This window comes from Triturus cristatus, chromosome 6, assembly GCF_964204655.1.
Source record: "Triturus cristatus chromosome 6, aTriCri1.1, whole genome shotgun sequence".
Classification (NCBI taxonomy): domain Eukaryota; kingdom Metazoa; phylum Chordata; class Amphibia; order Caudata; family Salamandridae; genus Triturus; species Triturus cristatus.
Genome location: NC_140589.1, coordinates 1,248,618,681 through 1,248,636,146, shown reverse-complemented (window position 1 = coordinate 1,248,636,146; position 17,466 = coordinate 1,248,618,681). Strand labels below are relative to the sequence as shown.

Here is a 17,466-nt window from a genome sequence, read left to right as displayed (position 1 = left end):
ATTTTGGCAGCCGCAGCAGAGAAAAAGCAAGCCAAACCCCATTTGAATAGCAGGTGATGTCACCCAATTTTATAGCCATTTTGAGAGTCATTCAATTTCAAGTAACTTGTGTGTTACCAGCATAAGTCTGCCTCTGTTGCTTTCTATGTAGCTGAATTAAGGGACTTTGTGAGAAATCACTGTTAAAAATAAGTTTTTGCAAAGTACTGTTCCAGTTGGCGAAATGCTGCTTGCTATGATGTTGTTGTGTGTTGACAGATGGCCTCGACCCACGTGATTTAGCTCAGACTGTTGGCCAAGCCCCTTGCTGAAATTTATAAAGGGCATTTAGACTCCAGTTTTTCGGTTGATACAACTAGTGCTCTCCCATGGTTCAAGTCAGGTGAGTATCATATACGAGACTCGGCCAGATGTGGATCTCTGAAAAATATATAGTCAGCAGACACAAGAGCATACGGAAATCCACATACTAGTGTATACAATGATTCATGTTACACAAGCAAGCCTTCACCAGTGGGTTAGGATGCTGAGGAGAAAGAGAAGAAAGAGAATATCTGGACGCAATGACCCTTCTATCTGCAAAGCGACTATTTCACAACTTTAGATTTGGGATCTTGCCTCTCACATCAAGTGCACAATGGAGTAACTCAACCAATCCATACATAGACTCTCCCAGGAGAGGCATATACATTTTTTGTAAGTAGATCATTAGACGAGCCAATGAAGCATTATCTATTTTTGAGAGATGCATAAAGGGCATGTAGTGCATGTGTTGTGGTGACATTCCTTGGGAATGCTTTGGAAGTCTGAGGCTTTTGGTGCCTGCAATACATTATCTGATAGAGATGTCTTGCTGAAGACTCCTTACCTTTGAATTTCCCAGGCGTCAGAATGGATCACAAAACCTTTGCGTGAACAGTACCCCTGCAGGCTGTCGGGTGGCTCCATTCGGTTCCACGTGGCATCATTGTTGGTGCCGGATGTGATGTTGCGGTCACCTATGTAGATGCCACCCAGGCGTGCGGATGTCAGTTTTTTTCTTTCCACGCCAGTTAGCTCTAATTCGGGGAAGAGCTACCTCTCTGGTTTTTTTTTTACAGAAAGGTAGGGTTTAAGCTGTTTGGCGCCTGTCACCTCGCCATATCCGTTACCAACCCACACTATGTGTGCTTATGATGTCTTGAGCGCAACCACGACTCGAGGTTGTGCTCGGACTGCCGGGCCAAGGCTTTGAGGAAGCGGTCCTTAAAGCTGCTTGCAGTCAACGTCTTCTAGAGTGACTCCTAGGAGGTCTCGGTCCCGATCGAGGAAAAGAAGGTCGCGGGACACCACCAGGAGCCCCAAGTCTTCTTCATTGTACTAGAGGTCCTTGTGACACTTGAGGAAGAAGCACAAGAAGAAGTCTAGACTGACTTTGACTTCACCTCATCCTCTGAGGATTGATGAGACGAGTGAGGAACATCGATGTTTGAGGCACGGTTCTGCAGAGCCATTGCCAGGTTTAACTCCTCCCCTCTCCCATTTCCGTTAGCCGGAGCGACCTGTGCTCAGATAAGAGTTTTACAAGGCCATGATCCAAGTATTTAGGGGGGGTCGACTCCTGTGGTGTGCCTCCGGGCCACGCAGGGTTGGAAGAAGCCCCATCAGGTTCCGTGCCGATGGCTCAGACCTTGACTCCGGTGGGGTCTCGTGGATCCATTCCCTGATCTGGATCAGCACCGGTCATGTCAACGCAACCTTCCTCGGTGTAGGTCCCGAAGTCGATGCTCCCAGTGCCGCTGGCGCCAATCAACGACGCCAGCCTCCTTCTGGTGCCATACGACTCTTACTCGGAACGGGCATGGTTGATGCCAATTCTGGCACCGATGGAGCCCAGGAGCTCTCGGTCATTGCCTTAACATTTTGAGGAAGTTACAGGCATGGGAGAAGAGTGGGAGGGGTCATTGGACCCTATAGAGCGCTAGTTAGATACTCCTGGTGAGGAATTGGACTGGTATGAGGAGCTTGTGGTAGCCAGTGGACTGGACACCTCTCCAGATACTGGTATGCTCTGTCCACCTACTGTGGCTACAGAGGAGGGAGCATCTTATGCTATAGTGGTGAAGAGGGCAGCAGAGGTCTTTCATCTGGAACTGCCCTCGATGCAGGTCAAGATTAACATCTTGACCGAGGTGCTTGACCCTGAGGCGTCCTCATCCAAATCCCTTTTGCCCTTCAATGAAGCACTGACGGATGTACTTCGAGGCACTTGGTCAAAGCCTAGAACAGGCGCTCTTGTGGACAGGACAATAACACGCCGTCATTGCACTGCCCTGGGTAATCCAAGTTTCCTCAGCTATCAACCTACCACTGAGAGCTTTGTAGTTTAAGCCTCAAGATCCAATGGCACATTCGCTTCCACTCCCCTGGACAGGGAAACCAAGAGGCTGGACGCACTTGCGAAGAAGATGTTTTCTTCTGCCAGCCTGGCATTGCGGATGATGAACACTGCATTCCTTTTGGGACGTTTCTTCCATTACTTACGGGAAACGGTTGTGCAAGTGGTGCCACAGGTGCCAGAGGAGGCCCAGGCTGTGCTCTCCCAAGCAGTGAGAGGTGGGAGGGGTGCAGCAAAGTTCACCATTCAGTGTGGTCTGGATACAACTGACTCGCTGGCTAGAGCGATTTCGTTGACTGTGGCTTTGCGACGCCATGTCTGACTGAGAACATCGGGCTTTTCTAGAGATGTCTAGGCCAACCTCATGGACATGACCTTTGATGAGACTCGTCTCTTCGGAGAGAAGGCAGACTCGGCACCGGAGCGCTTCAAGGACTCGCGGACTATGGCCAGATCCTTGGGCATCTCGGTGACACCTCACCCCCAGTCTGCCTTTCACCTCTTTCTTGGCAATGGAAAGTGTTTTCAACCACGTCAGCCATACCCCAGCCACCGACCTGTACAGGTTTCCCAAGTTGTGCGAGGACGTGGTCACGGTGCATTCCAACCTGGTGGAAATGAAAGCCAGAAGTGGTCCGCCACCCACCCCCCAGCAGCTGCCGGCCCCAAGTCCTCCTAGTTTGGTTCTGCAAGACCATAGGTGTCCAGTTGAAGGGGGAATTTAACATCATCTCCTCCACTGGCAGTCCATAACATCGGACAAATGGGTCTTCCAGATCATTCGGAGGGGTTACTCCCTTCCTTTCCACCCCCTCCTCCCTTTACCACCATCACAAGAACGGCTGGTGAAGGATCATCTTATCTAACTCCGAGGAAGTTACAGCTCACCTGGCCAAGAGGGCTATAGAAAGGGTCCTGATATCAGAACTAGGCAGTGGTTGTTATTCCAGCTACTTTCTGATACCCAAAAAGAACAAGGGTCTTCGTCCTATTCTAGACCTTCTAATTGTCAATTTCTTGCTCAAAAAGGAGAAATTGAAGATGCTCACATTGGCTCAGGGCTTGTCTGCCTTAGACCAAGGAGACTGGCTGGCGGCGTTGGTCTTGAAGGATGCGTATTTTCCTATCCCCGTCCTCCCTGCTCACAGATGGTACCAGCAGTTCAAGGTAGGCCACAAGAACTTTCAGTTTACTGTGCTACCCTTTGGCCTTACCAGTGCCCCTTGGGTGTTCACCGTGGTGATGGCAGTGAATGCCGCTCATCTGCGCAGATTAGGGGTTTCAGTCTTCCCCTTTTTTGTCAACTGGCTGTTGAAGGCGTCCTTGCCCCAGACTGTCGTTTCCCTCCTCCAGACTATGGCGGACCTCCTGCATTTACTGGGGTTCACTATAAACGAGCCAAAATCACACCTGACTCCTCAGATGCTCCCTTTCATCGGAGCTGTTCTGGACACAGTGCAGTTTCGTGGTAATCCTCCCGAGCAGCAATTCCAGGATATTCAGGTTATGATACCGATATTTCAGCCTCTATCATGGATTTTGGTGAGAACGACTCAGAGGCTGCTGGGCCTCATGGCCTTCGGCATCCTATTGGTAAATCATGCCAGGTGGTGTATGCGGGCTCTGCAATGGGACCTGAAGTTCCAGTGGGTGCAGCATCAGGGGATCTCTCCAGTGTGTTCCAGCTCTCAGAAGGGAATGCAAAGGGCCTGCAATGGTGTCTTACACACTGCAATTGTTTCAGAGGCAGACCCTCTCTCTCTCTCTTCCACAACCAGATCTCACAGAGGTGACAGATGCACCACTCCTGGGATGGGGCTGCCATTTGGGAGAGGTGGAGATCAGAGGACTCTGATCTCCTGCAGGTTCTCTGAATGCAGGGGCAGATGAACTCAGCCGTCGATGCCTAGCAGATCATGAATGGTGTCTCCAGCCAGAGAAGGTGCAAGGTCTCTTTCAGCAGTGAGGAGAGCCTTGGCGAGATAACTTGCAATGTCAACAGTAGTGTGTGCTGGAGTTACCAAGGTGGCTATTGCTCGGCAATGATTTTCATCGCAAGTGGAGCTCAGGCCTTCTGCACGTCTTCCTGCCCATACGACTCCTGCCCAGAGTTCTCAAGAAGATCAGGAACGACCAGTCCCAAGTCATTCTTGTGGCTCAGGACTAGGCATGGAGAGTTTGGTATTCCGAGCTTCTGAAAATATCCTCCGATCAGGCTGCCCCTTTTGGAGGATCTTCTTTTTCGACAGCAGGGGAGAGTTCTCCACCCAAACCTGTCAACTGTCCGTCTCCTTGGTGGAGATTGAGCGGCGGCAGTTGATAGCTGTTGACCTTCCTCCTGAAGTTTGTATAGTAGAGGTGGCCCTCTACCAAAATGGTATATGCCTGCCATTGGAAAACATTTGTAAAATATTGTACAGAGAAGTCTTTCGCCCCTCTTTCTGATATTCTTCTCTTTAATCATACCCTTGCCCGGTAGGGCTGGGCACTCTTAAGAGCTATCTTTCTGCTCTGTCCACTTTCCTGCAGCTGCCTCACCATCCCTCTTTATTCAAGTCTCCTATTGTTAATAGGTTCCTAAAAGGGCTTGTGCGTATGATTCCCCTATGCCTCAGTGGGGTCTGAACCTAGTTTTCATTTACCTCATGTATACTCCCTTTGAGTCGCTACATAATTTTCCCCTCCAGCTGCTTACCATCAAGACAGTATTTTTAGTGGCAATATTATCTGCCCAGAGAGTGAGTGAGCTGCAGGCTTAATAATCCAAGCCTCCCTATCTATGGTATTCCTGGACAAGGTGGTTCTTCACACCCAGGCCTAGTCTGGACAAGGTGGTTCTTCGCACCCAGGCCTAGTTCCTACCTAAAGTGGTGTCCCCCATTCCATTTGGGCCAATCAGTCACACTGCCCACCTTTTATGCTCCTCCACATCCCTCTAAGGAAGAGGAGCGACTCCATCGTCTGAACCAAAAAGAGCATTGTCGTTCTACCTTGACTGCACAAAAGAGTTCCTGGTGGATGGCCAACTGTTTGTGGCTGTGTGGGAGCTAAAAATGTTTTGGCAATACAGAAGTAATCCATTTCACGCTGGGTCATTTTCAGTATAAAGGTCTGCTATGCCTTGTCCAAAAAGCAGCCTACTGAGGGCTTAGGAGCACATTCCATAAGAAGGAAGGCTGCGACCATGGCGTTAGCTCATGGGGTGTCAGTCCTGGACATCTGTCAGGCAGCAACTTGGGCATCCCTGCAAACGTTTGCTAAACACACTGCCTGGGCAGGCAGGTCCGTAGGGATGGGTTTGACGCCCGTTCAGTCCTGCAGGACATTTTAGTCTAGTAATTTGTCCTCAGTCCACCACCAGAATGGTATAGCGTGGGTATCTATTCAAACGTAAGTAATCTGCAGCTAGAGGCCTCTATCAGATGAACATGTTACCTACCTTCGGTAACGCATTATCTAGTAGCAACAATATCCTGCTCCTGATTCCTTATAATCCCACCCATGCCTCCCCGCTCTGCACACATATTTATAGGGCTAGGGTTTCTCCCTTTTCAGGACCCTAGTTTGGACACACACTAGTCGGTTCGCTTCATGGCTCTGCGCTTCTGGCGTGGAAAGTCGTGAAAAGTAACTGACTTCTGCACGTCTGGGTGGCGCCTAAATAGGTAATCGCAAAGTCACATCTGGCACCGACTATGCCACGCGGAACCGAACTCAGCCACCCGATGACGCACACGGGTACTACTCACGCAAAAGTTTCCGGATCCAGTTTGACGCCTGAGAAATTCAAAGATAAGGAATCTGCAGCAAGATATTGTCTCTACCAGCGAATGCATTACCGAATGTAAGTAACTTGCTCTTTACTGCAGCCACTTAACAAGTTTGAATTTTATGTAGCTTTGTGAAAAAGGTTGCAATCTTTCTGTGGGGAAATGTGTACAGCTTTCTCAGATCCTTGTTTGCTGCTACAATGTATTTATAGCTGTTTTAACTTCAGTGGATTATCATTTAAAAAAAAATGTACACATTTTTATTGAGAATGCAGAGATGTATTTAATATTTTGTTAAAACTTGCAGAAAATCTGAAAAATGCACTTTTCTGTGAGGTCTCCCACAAGCCAAATCAGGGGAAGGGAGGTCTACAGGTCCCTGATTTATGCCTTATGATGTTTAGATGTTGAAAATATGTAGTTTCCCTGTTGTATTATGGTTCATATCTGTGACCAAAGTAAAAATGCCCCAAACATGCCTACTTACATTGTATTTGAATTAACCTGTCTGTGCTTGGGCATGCCAAACATCGGTGGATAACATTATTTTTTCATTCTGCAAATCTATCGGATTTCACTTGTTTGCTTCCGCCTGCCACGGAAGCGAAAAAACTGTCAATCTGCAGATTTTCATCCTCCCATGTACTCTGCCGTTTGTGGGAGTTCAAATTGTTCACCGTGTTCCCCATTTTGCTATTGAGAAGCACACAAACTTCTTAAACAGAAAGAAACACCTGAAATCCTCCTGTTTCTCATAGTCCAGTTAAGATCCGTCTGTGAATCAAAAAGCGAGCAGATTTAGCCTGTTTGCAGTTCCCAAACTTAATTTGTCCACTCCTAAAGTTACATGCAACATGTGCATAACTGGTGTCTCCATTCCAAATACCTAGTTTAACTCATTAGGGATAGCTTGTGTAAGGGATGTGGTCTAGCTAGAAAGAAATATCATTATCTATACAAATCTTTTTTTTTTTTTTAATGAAATCTTTCATTTTATGTGCATCCTTCGGGCCCAACAATCAGGGTCACCCACCTATAGACTCCTTATGGTGTGCAGATATTGAAAATGTATTGTTATAATTTGATGGATAAGTTGATTTCTTCAAACAAACAGGTTCTCAAAGCCTACATTTCGGCTGCAGTTGCTACTTAAATTGCCACATGTAGTACAGTTGTGTGGCGATAGGAATCACACCCACTGTGAATACATAACACCTGGTATCTCTACACTCATGACGCCCATGTTTATAAACAGATATGTACACGTTTCCCACTGTTATTTTTTCCTTTGCGGGGGCTAGAAGAGAAGTGACAAATTTTTATGATCACATGAAAGAAAAGGACTTACCTGGCTAAACTTCCAATCCAATTTTGTATAAAAAAATGTCTTCACCTTGCCGTTGGATGTTTAAGCAATAAATAATGTTATTAGTAGCCAATCGGACACATTAAAAACAAGGTGGAGGACGAAACGCTGAATAAATTGTTCAGCAGAGTCCACGTTAAGAGGTGGTCAACATGTTTCTGCCTATGTGTTTGTAATTTAAACAGGCATTCTTCAGGACCAAAAAGTGTAGACCCCAGCGGTATGGGCGCGCTAAGGCCCACCCTGACCTGAGGTACTTAGTGTGAAAAAGAGATTAAAAAGGGTCTATATACACGTGTTATCTGGTATCCCTCGTGTGTGGGAGGAACAGAGTTTATTCTGGTTTGGACATAACAAACACAGACACACATAAAGAAGAAGACAAACATAGTCGTTAGCCGTAATCCAATCCACAAATTTACAGCTGAAATAACAAATATTGATGCTCTACGCAGTGCACATAAGCAGTTACACTTAGCAATACGTGCTGCTTATCAGGAATAATGTGCATTACTGGTGGTTAACCAAAATCAATTCAGTGGAAGAAAACTCGCAGAAAGAGTCAAGAAATATGCCCATCGTGAGTAGTTTTGATAAGCAAAAACTTATGTGAGAAACACTAAGCGTAAAGCTTCGTAGGTATAGCGCATTTGGGCACTAAGTATTAATAAAAATAAGGAAGAAGAAAATATCTTACATAAGATGCAGTCACTAACTACATCATGGGTCTCCGGAGGGGGGTGGTAGCAACAATGGCACACCCTAAAGGTTTGAAAAGAAAGAGAGAGAGAAGAAAGGAGCGCGGTTATTAAAGGAACCAAAATGTTGCGTTACTTATCTAGTCAGGCGGAGGAGGAGGACTCACGCCTTCAGTGCTTGACACCCGCTTAGTGCCTGCAAGTACCCTCTTGAACCGGACCCCGATGCCGGGGTAACGGGGAAAGCGGCTGCTGTTTTAAGCTGAGTTACCGGAGGCTGCCAGGTGGGTGGAGTCAAGTCAAAAGTGACGTGGTCACGTGGGTGCCAATGGGTATATTAGGCAATCCCGAATCGGGTTGCTCGTACCGTCATCTCTGACCAATCGGAGGGCTTGTAGCAAAAGGGTGGTTTCCCTGGAAACAACGCGCTCGATGTAAGCGCCGTCCTGACACAATACATTGGAACAGAGTACAACTTTATTCAGTCATTACGGAGAGACAAAGGAGCAAGTGTATACTGTTGAGTATCTTGCAGATCATGCTAAAAGGCATACTAAAAAACAGACTAAAAAACGGACTAAAAAACGAGCAGAGTCCCGAGTGGGTAGACCACAGTAAGTGGGATCACAGTAAGGTGAACCGGTTTGTCAGAAAAGGATGCGTTTGACATCAAAACCGGATACACCTTTATTCAATCATTACAGGGGGGACAAACGAGCAGGTGTAAAATGTTTAGTAACTTTTTGAATGATACTACAAAACAAATGGGGGCCCCAATGGAGCCAGCATTTATGGCAAACTTGAAGTGGGTAGACCCCAAACAAATAAGATAAAATAAAAGGGGGGAACAAAGTGTATGTCAAGAAAAATATTTGTTTTAATTAAGCGCTGATATATCCGCGCCTAAAAAAGGGGGGAGAGAGAAAGCAACCTCGCTGTGCATGTGTGTGTTGGTAGACAAGGTTAAATGTTAGTATAAGAACCTTCAACACTGGAATGCACCATAACATCAAAAGGAATAAAAGGTGGGTCCCATGCCTCAGTGATTGTTATATCTCTTGTAGGGTTTTTATTGGGAAGTATATGAAATAGGATGTTAGTAGGCGGTATCCTTTTTAGAAGGAGATTTATCCCCACTCCGATTGTAACTGGTTTGGATACCCCGCTTTAATAAGGCTCAGAGTCTGTGGTGTGACTAATGTTTTAGAACTGACGCCCAGGGAATGTTATCATTTAACCCTTTGTTGTGAGTGCCCAGCCAGTACATCCACCTTTGTTCTTTTTCTAAAAGTATTTTCTGGGAGTTACATTCTGTTTGCGCGTGTTTGATAACTGTCCATCTGAGGTCATTGGCACTGTGATTACACTGTATCAAATGTTCACTTTATTTGTTGGTGATTCTACCAATCTGAGTGCACTAGAATACAAGGCACTTGACAGTTTAAAAGCTAATTCAGCAATCACAATAAAACCGGCCGATAAAGGCGGTGGTATCGTGATACAAGACACAGCTGATTATGACAACAAGTGCATACGTCTGTTGAGTGACAGGACCAACTACCAACTTGGTCTCTCAAAATCCTGTTCTGGAGCTGGGGCCGTTCGCCGCCTCCATTGGCTTCCTATTTCTAAAAGGGTTGATTTCAAGTCCCTATGTCTCTCCTTTAAGATTCTAAAGCTCTCCACACCTGAGATCTTGTCGGGCCTGATCACCCCTTATATCCCCAGCCGCATGTTGAGCTCTTCTGAATTGATCTTGGCCTCTGTCCCCAGAGTTAAGAGATCCAGAGCTGGGGGCAAATCTTTCCGTCTCCTTGCGGCCAAGCTGTGGAACTCTCTCCCTTTCAAGATCCGTAGTCTAAAATGTCTGCCTTCTTTCCGTAAAGCTATCAAAACTTTTCTATTTCCTATGGCCTAACCGTATCTCCTCTGGAAACTGCTATTAGCGCCGGGACGCCCCTTCGTTGGGGCAGCTGCGCTCTTTATAAATGGTCTTAACATAACATAACATAACTCACGACCAACCCTTCTGCAGAACTCAAGGCTCTTATCATTAACCTTGTGAGAGAGGCAGAGGATAATGGTCACATTACTAAACACGAGGCAGATTTTCTGACTGCAGGGGATAGTGTAGTGCCTTATTTCTATACCCTGCCAAAAATACATAAAAACAAATTGCCTCCCCCAGGTCGCCCCATTGTCTCGGGCATCGGCTCTCTTCTTGAGCCGCTGTCCCGCTTCTGCGACTATTTTCTCAAACCTCTCATTCAAAAAACTCCGACTTACCTTAAGGACACCAAGAGCCTCCTTAACTTACTTGAAGACCTACCAATTGACACAGAAACCACCACACTAGTGACCCTAGACATCGAAAGCCTGTACACAAGCATTCCCCAGGACGAAAACATCAGAGTCCTGGGTGAGGCACTTGATGGTACTAATTGGGACTACCAAACACCTAAGGAATTTATTTTGGAATGTGCCACATTAGCCCTAAAACCAAACTTTTTTGAATACAAGGGAGACATCTATTTGCAGTCAACCGGGACTTCAATGGGCAGTACTTTTGCCCCTAGTGTAGCGGGTCTCTACGTTCATGATTTTGAACATGGATATATTCAAAGTGCTACCAATCCGTACTCCTCTTCCATGATATTTTGGAAGAGATACATAGATGATATCCTCCTTGTCTGGAAAGGTTCAGAGAGTGACCTTTTGACTTTCCTACAATGGTTAAATACCTTGGATCCTAATTTAAGATTCACTTACACCTGCAGCTCACAATCAGTCGTGTTCCTGGACGTTGTGATCTCTAAATCGAATGGGTGCGTAACAACTAAAACCCATTACAAACCTACAGCCAAGAACAAACTCCTTGATTTCTCCAGTTTCCATCCTAGACCCTTACGAGAGAACCTACCCTATGGCCAATATCTCAGGATCAGGAGGAATTGCAGCAACTTGGAAGACTTCAGAAAACGGTCCACTGACCTCACCACCGAGTTGAAACATAGGGGTTACCCAGACAAAAGTCTTAACAAAGGCCTTAAAGGAGAGCGGAACCAACCAAGAGAGACGCTTCTAGAAGATAGCCCAAAGGAAAACAAAGAAGTGCCTTTGACATGCGTAACTACCTACAGTAGTGCATCTAACTGTGTCAAAAAAGCTGTCCATAAACATTGGGGTGTCCTCACCAGTAATAATCGAAATTGGGATAAATTGCTTTTCTCCTTTAAGAAAGGACGTAGCCTAAAAGACACCCTAGTTCATACACGCCCCAGGGAAAACCCTATAAGAGATCTAACAATCACTGAGGCATGGGGCCTACCCAAAATCATGAGCCACTTCCCATGCACCAACTGCAGTATCTGTCATTTGACTAAGCACACCAAGGTGCTAAATTTAGAACATGGCAAAATATGGACGCAACGGGCCCACACTAACTGTAACTTCACCAACGTGGTTTATCTGATAACATGCCCATGTGAGTTACGTTATGTGGGCATGACGACAAGAAAAGTGAAATTACGCAACATCGCAGCAACATCCGTTGTGGTAGAATCACCACCAAATTAAGTGAACATTTCATACAGTGTAATCACAATGCCAATGACCTCAGATGGACAGTTATCGAACACGTGCAAACAGAACGTAACTCCCAGAAAATACTTTTCAAAAAAGAACATAGGTGGGTGTACCGGCTGGGCACTCACAACAAAGGGTTAAATGATAACATTCCCTGGGCGTCAGTTCTAAAACATTAGTCACACCACAGACTCTGAGCCTTATTAAAGTGGGGAATCCAAACCAGTTACAATCGGAGTGGGGATATATTTCCTTCTAAAAAGGATACAGACTACTAACATCCTGTTTCATATACTTCCCAATAAAAACCCTACAAGAGATATAACAATCACTGAGGCATGGGACCCACCTTTTATTCCTTTTGATGTTATGGTGCATTCCAGTGTTGAAGGTTCTTGTACTAACATTTAACCTTGTCTACCAACACGCAGATGCACAGCGAGGTTGCTTTCTCTCCCCCCCTCTTTTTTAAGCACGTATATATCAGCGCTTAATTAAAACAATTAGTTTTCTTGATATACACTTTGTTCCCCCCTTTTATTTTATCTTATTTGTTTGGGGTCTACCCACTTCAAGTTTGCCATAAATGCTAGCTCCATTGGGGCCCTCATTTGTTTTGTAGTATCATCCAAAAAGTTACTAAACATTTTACACCTGCTCGTTTGTCCCCCCTGTAATGATTGAATAAAGGTGTATCCGGTTTTGATGTCAAACGCATCCTTGTTTGACAAACCAGTTCACCTTACTGTGATCCCACTTACTCTGGTCTACCCACTCTAAAATTGCCTTAACTGCTGGCCCCCCTGGGGACTCTGCTCGCTTTGTAGTCCGTTTTTTATTCTATTTTTTAGTATGCCTTTTAGCATGATCTGCAAGATATTCAACAGTGTACACTTGCTCCTTTGTCCCTCCGTAATGACTGAATAAAGTTGTACTCTGTTCCAATGTCAATCTACTCTTCTTTCACATGTATTGTGTCAGGACGGCGCTTACATCGGACGCGTTGTTTCTCTGGCAACCACCCTTTTGCTACAAGCCCTCCGATTGGTCCAGAGATGACGGTACGAGCAACCCGATTCGGGATTGGCTTATATACCCATTGGCACCCACGTGACCACGTCACTTGTGACTTTACTCCGCCCACCTGGCAGCCTCCGGTAACTCAGCTTAAAACAGCAGCCGCTTTCCCCGTTACCCCGTCATCGGGGTCCGGTTCAAGAGGGTACTTGCAGGCACTAAGCGGGTGTCAAGCACTGAAGGCGTGAGTCCTCCTCCGCCTGACCAGATAAGTAACATGGCATTTTGTTTCCTTTAATAACCGCGCTCCTTTCTTCTCTCTCTCTCTTTCTTTTCAAACCATTAGGGTGTGCCATTGTTGCTACCACCCCCCTCCCAAGACCCATGATGTAGTTAGTGACTGCATCTTATGTGCGATATTTTCTTCTTCCTTATTTTTATTAATACTTAGTGCCCAAATGCGCTATACCTACGAAGCTTTTGCTTATCGATACTACTGACGATGGGCATATTTCTCGACTCTTTCTGCGAGTTTTCTTCCACTGAATTGATTTTGGTTGACCACCAGTAGTGCACATTATTCCTGATAAGCAGCACGTATTGCTAAGTGTTACTGCTTATGTGCACTGCGTAGAGCATCAATATTTGTTATTTCAGCTGTAAATTTGCGGATTGGATTACGGCTAACGACTATGTTTGTCTTCTTCTTTATGTGTGTCTGTGTTTGTTACGTCCAAACCAGAATAAACTCTGTTCCTCCCACACACGAGGGATACTAGATGACACGTGTATATAGACACTTTTTTATCTCTTTTTCACACTAAGTACCTCAGGTCAGGGTGGGCCTTAGCGCGCCTATACCACCGGGGTCTACACATTTTGGTCCTCAAGAATGCCCGTTTAAATTACAAACACATAGGCAGAAACATGTTGACCACCTCTTAAAGTGGACTCTGCTGAACAATCTATTCAGCGTTTCGTCCTCCACCTTGTTTTTAATGTGTCCGATTGGCTCCTAATAAATTTGTATTTTTTACACAATCGTGATACTTTTAATATTCACTCCTTCACTATTCACCACACACGAATAACCAGCTCCGCAGTAATTCTGGCGTCGTAGCACACCAGAGTGGCATTCGGCCTCTCCTGGTGTGGCCCAATGATGAAGCATGTCACCAACCAGGTTGGTGAGTGAGGGCTTTATTAAGATCCAACTCGGATTCTTCTGTCATGCTCTACATTTACTGTTTGCAAGGCATACTCTTCTGTTGATATGATTAGATTTACCTTGGGGGACTGAGAGTGTTCCTAATTTTTCTCCCTCCCTCTCCTGTTGATTTCAACAAAACTAAGCAATACATAACCCTGGATTGTGTCTAAGATCATGGTTTGTCAGATGCACAACACTAAACATCAACATTTTGAATCGTGCTGTCTCTCACAGATAGGTTGACAAACACACCGGCAGTGAAGTAGCCAAGGTGCTCTAGGTACATTTTAATAGTTCTACTTGAAAACTGCAAGGGTTAGAGCGCAAGGTGCATTTTGTCATTCAAATCTGGATATCACTGAGACGCTGTCCATATTTATTGGTCAAGTGTGAAGTCAATGAATTGTGAGTGAGCCTTATGCCCAAAGGACAGGACTAATGTATTTATTAATGATAGAATGGTTTGCAATGTGGAACCAAATAGATCACATGTTACTGAGAACTGGAAATATAATATTATGTTAACTGGTTTTGTATTTCATTGTAGGTGCTGAGTAACATCCATACTGTCCGAGCGACATGGCAACCCAAAAATGCAAAAACATGGACCTTTTCGCCACGGGTATGCACAAACATAGCAAATTGATGTTTTTATAGGACTGTTTGGCTTGTTTTTCCTGAAATTGTGTGCTTACTGCTTAGTGTTGGTCTTCCATAACCAAACCTCTAATTTCTTTCAACTTTGCTAACCCAACTATGACCGTGAGGCATGCATTCATATCTGTCTTTTGCAAGTAGAGGGTTCAAGCAAAAGTGGGCAAGATTATTCTGACTTGCTTTTCCAAGCGTTACTGTTCTCTGTGTAATTGTGAACACACATTAGAACAAACATTGGTAAAGCTAATAGGCCTGGATTTAATTGTAATTGTGTTTATTTAGCGCTTACTACCCCTGACGAGGTGTTAAAGCGCTTTATGCCGGGCACCGCGCTGCCCCACAACCCAAAAGTTAGTGGTTAGTTCTGTGTTATTGGTTATTGTTGGTCATTGGGATTACTCTTGAATTCTATGCATTAATTCCCGTTTCTTGTAGTAGAATAAAATAATATAAATTAGATGTGATCATTAGTAGGGAAAGGGGGATACGTGAGTCCATCCAGATGTTTGGCAGGGTCAATAGGTGAGTTAGAGGAGATTAGCTAGTGTTAGAATGCTGGAGTATCACTTTCCAAAAAGGAAAGCTTGTGATCTTTAAAACAAATTCTATGCCAGGAATATGTTTTAGGCTGTCTGTCGGTCTTATTCACCAGTGTGTTTATGACCTTGTAGAGCATAGCTTTCCAAACTTTTCATGTTGGTGATACTCTTTTTATACATTCCTGCTTTAGTGACACGGTAAAGCGAGCGAGCGAGCTCGAACCACCTAAGGGGGTTCAGGAATGTTCTCCCTCCGAAACAATGTTGAAAAAATAGTGGGCAAATGGTGCATTTTCAAGCAAATTTGAGAAAGGAGGAAGGTTAATAAAGCAATTGTGAATCTGTTCTAACAAAGACAGCACCCCCCAAACCTGCAGATCATCTTCCACTTTATCATCATGTCTACATTTTACGGAGGCGTACTTCCTCCGCCACTGTCTACCTACCTACTCACACACATTCCACTCCCAAACGTCGAGACTAGGCCCACCCTGGCCCATCCAGGTAAATGCAACTCTCCTCTTTGCCAACAATAGCAAATGCAAACATTTTAATTTTATCTTTCTGCCTTTGTTATGCATTGCAAGCTACTGAAGAACCCACCAACAGCAAATGTAGGTGGTGTGGAAAATGTTCATGACCTTGAAGGCAATGTTGTGCAAAAATAGAAGAATTCAAAAATGAAAAATATGGCAGATTGGAAAGAAAAAGAGAATTTACGCCGTTTCTAAGTGCTGTAAAATGCAGGCAATATACTTACCAATGTTTTGGAAGTATGGAAGGGTGAGTCAAACTTGCTGTAATTCTGACTGATGTTTTCAGTCACAGAAACACACTGCACCAAGAATGTCCTGAAAACTTGACTTCACCCCAAGTTCCTAATAGTGAGATTTCTCAGTGAAGCATGATAAAGTGCTATGAATTTTCCTGATTAACCATGGACCATTGTCTCGTGGGAAACCTGTAACAATGTCCAGTGAGTGACAGAGTAACACGACTAAACAGCCTTCTGTACAGTTGAATACCACATTCTTCACAAGTCATAGCGCTTCTTTCCAATGAAAAGTCTTATTCTGTGATGTAATTTTCTCTTTGGGCATGTAATGTAATCCAGGCACATTACATCCCTCTTTTTCTCAAATATAAGGAAGCAAAGAGGTCTCCTGCAGCCTCAATTCAAAGAAACGTGTGGAAACTTGTATTAAGCATAGCTGACTACATGAGCACCAGTTGCGTGCAGTGGAACAAAGCGGTCTGATACCTTCAGGTCTAGTTTGCGCTATATAAAACTCCACCCCAAACAAATATGGAGCAATCGATGAGTCTGGGTCAAAAAGATCACAAAGGTTTGTGTATCAACTTCCTAAATCCTAACAGTAAATGTCTGAAACGGAAAACAAGTTAGAATAGTGACATTTTCTGAATGTCTGCATTGGAAGAAGGGATATAGTTGGGGCAAGACCACTATGAATTTGAAGAAAGACCTCCTCTTAAAAATAACAAATCTTGGATTGGGTTTTATTCCACGTTAAGATCAAGAGAGACGGCGAATGTAGCAGACATCATGCAGAATTGAAGTGGCAAAACGCAACCTGCCTGGCTGTGAAAATTGATTACCAAATAATAAAATAGCCAGAGGTACCACATATTTGTATCAGAAACTCAAATTGTGCATCAACTTCTGCCTCCTTTTATATACGACAATGGTAAACTTCACAAGTAAAAATAAAATATATGAAAAAATAAAGCATGAACATTGACTTCTATGGCACAACCTAAAAGGCAAGCGTAGGCGTACTTCCTCCGCCACTGTCTACCTACCTACTCACACACATTCCTTTCCCAAACGTCGAGACTAGGCCCACCCTGGCCCATCCAGGTAAATGCGACTCTCCTCTTTGCCAACAATAACAAATGCAAACATTTTAATTTTATCTTTCTGCCTTTGTTATGCATTGCAAGCTACTGAAGAACCCACCAACAGCAAATGTAGGTGGTGTGGAAAATGTTCATGACCTTGAAGGCAATGTTGTGCAAAAATAGAAGAATTCAAAAATGAAAAATAGGGCAGATTGGAAAGAAAAAGAGAATTTACGCCTTAAACATAGCGCTACATTTTGCATGTGGCTGTTTCTAAGTGCTGTAAAATACAGGCAATATACTTACCAATGTTTTGGAAGTATGGAAGGGTGAGTCAAACTTGCTGTAATTCTGACTGATGTTTTCAGTCACAGAAACACACTGCAC

At 44.6% G+C, this 17,466-nt stretch overlaps 1 protein-coding gene across 2 annotated transcripts in view; it reads left to right on the top strand.

The window, feature by feature from the left end:
* NPHP1 (nephrocystin 1) overlaps positions 1 to 17,466 on the top strand; it is a 708,547-nt gene that overhangs the window by 381,215 nt on the left and 309,866 nt on the right. For both annotated transcript variants that reach the window (XM_085612188.1, XM_085612187.1), the window contains exon 12: positions 14,571 to 14,645. In XM_085612188.1, the coding sequence (XP_085468314.1) occupies positions 14,571 to 14,645 (75 nt within the window). The remainder of the gene's footprint in view (positions 1 to 14,570; positions 14,646 to 17,466) is intronic.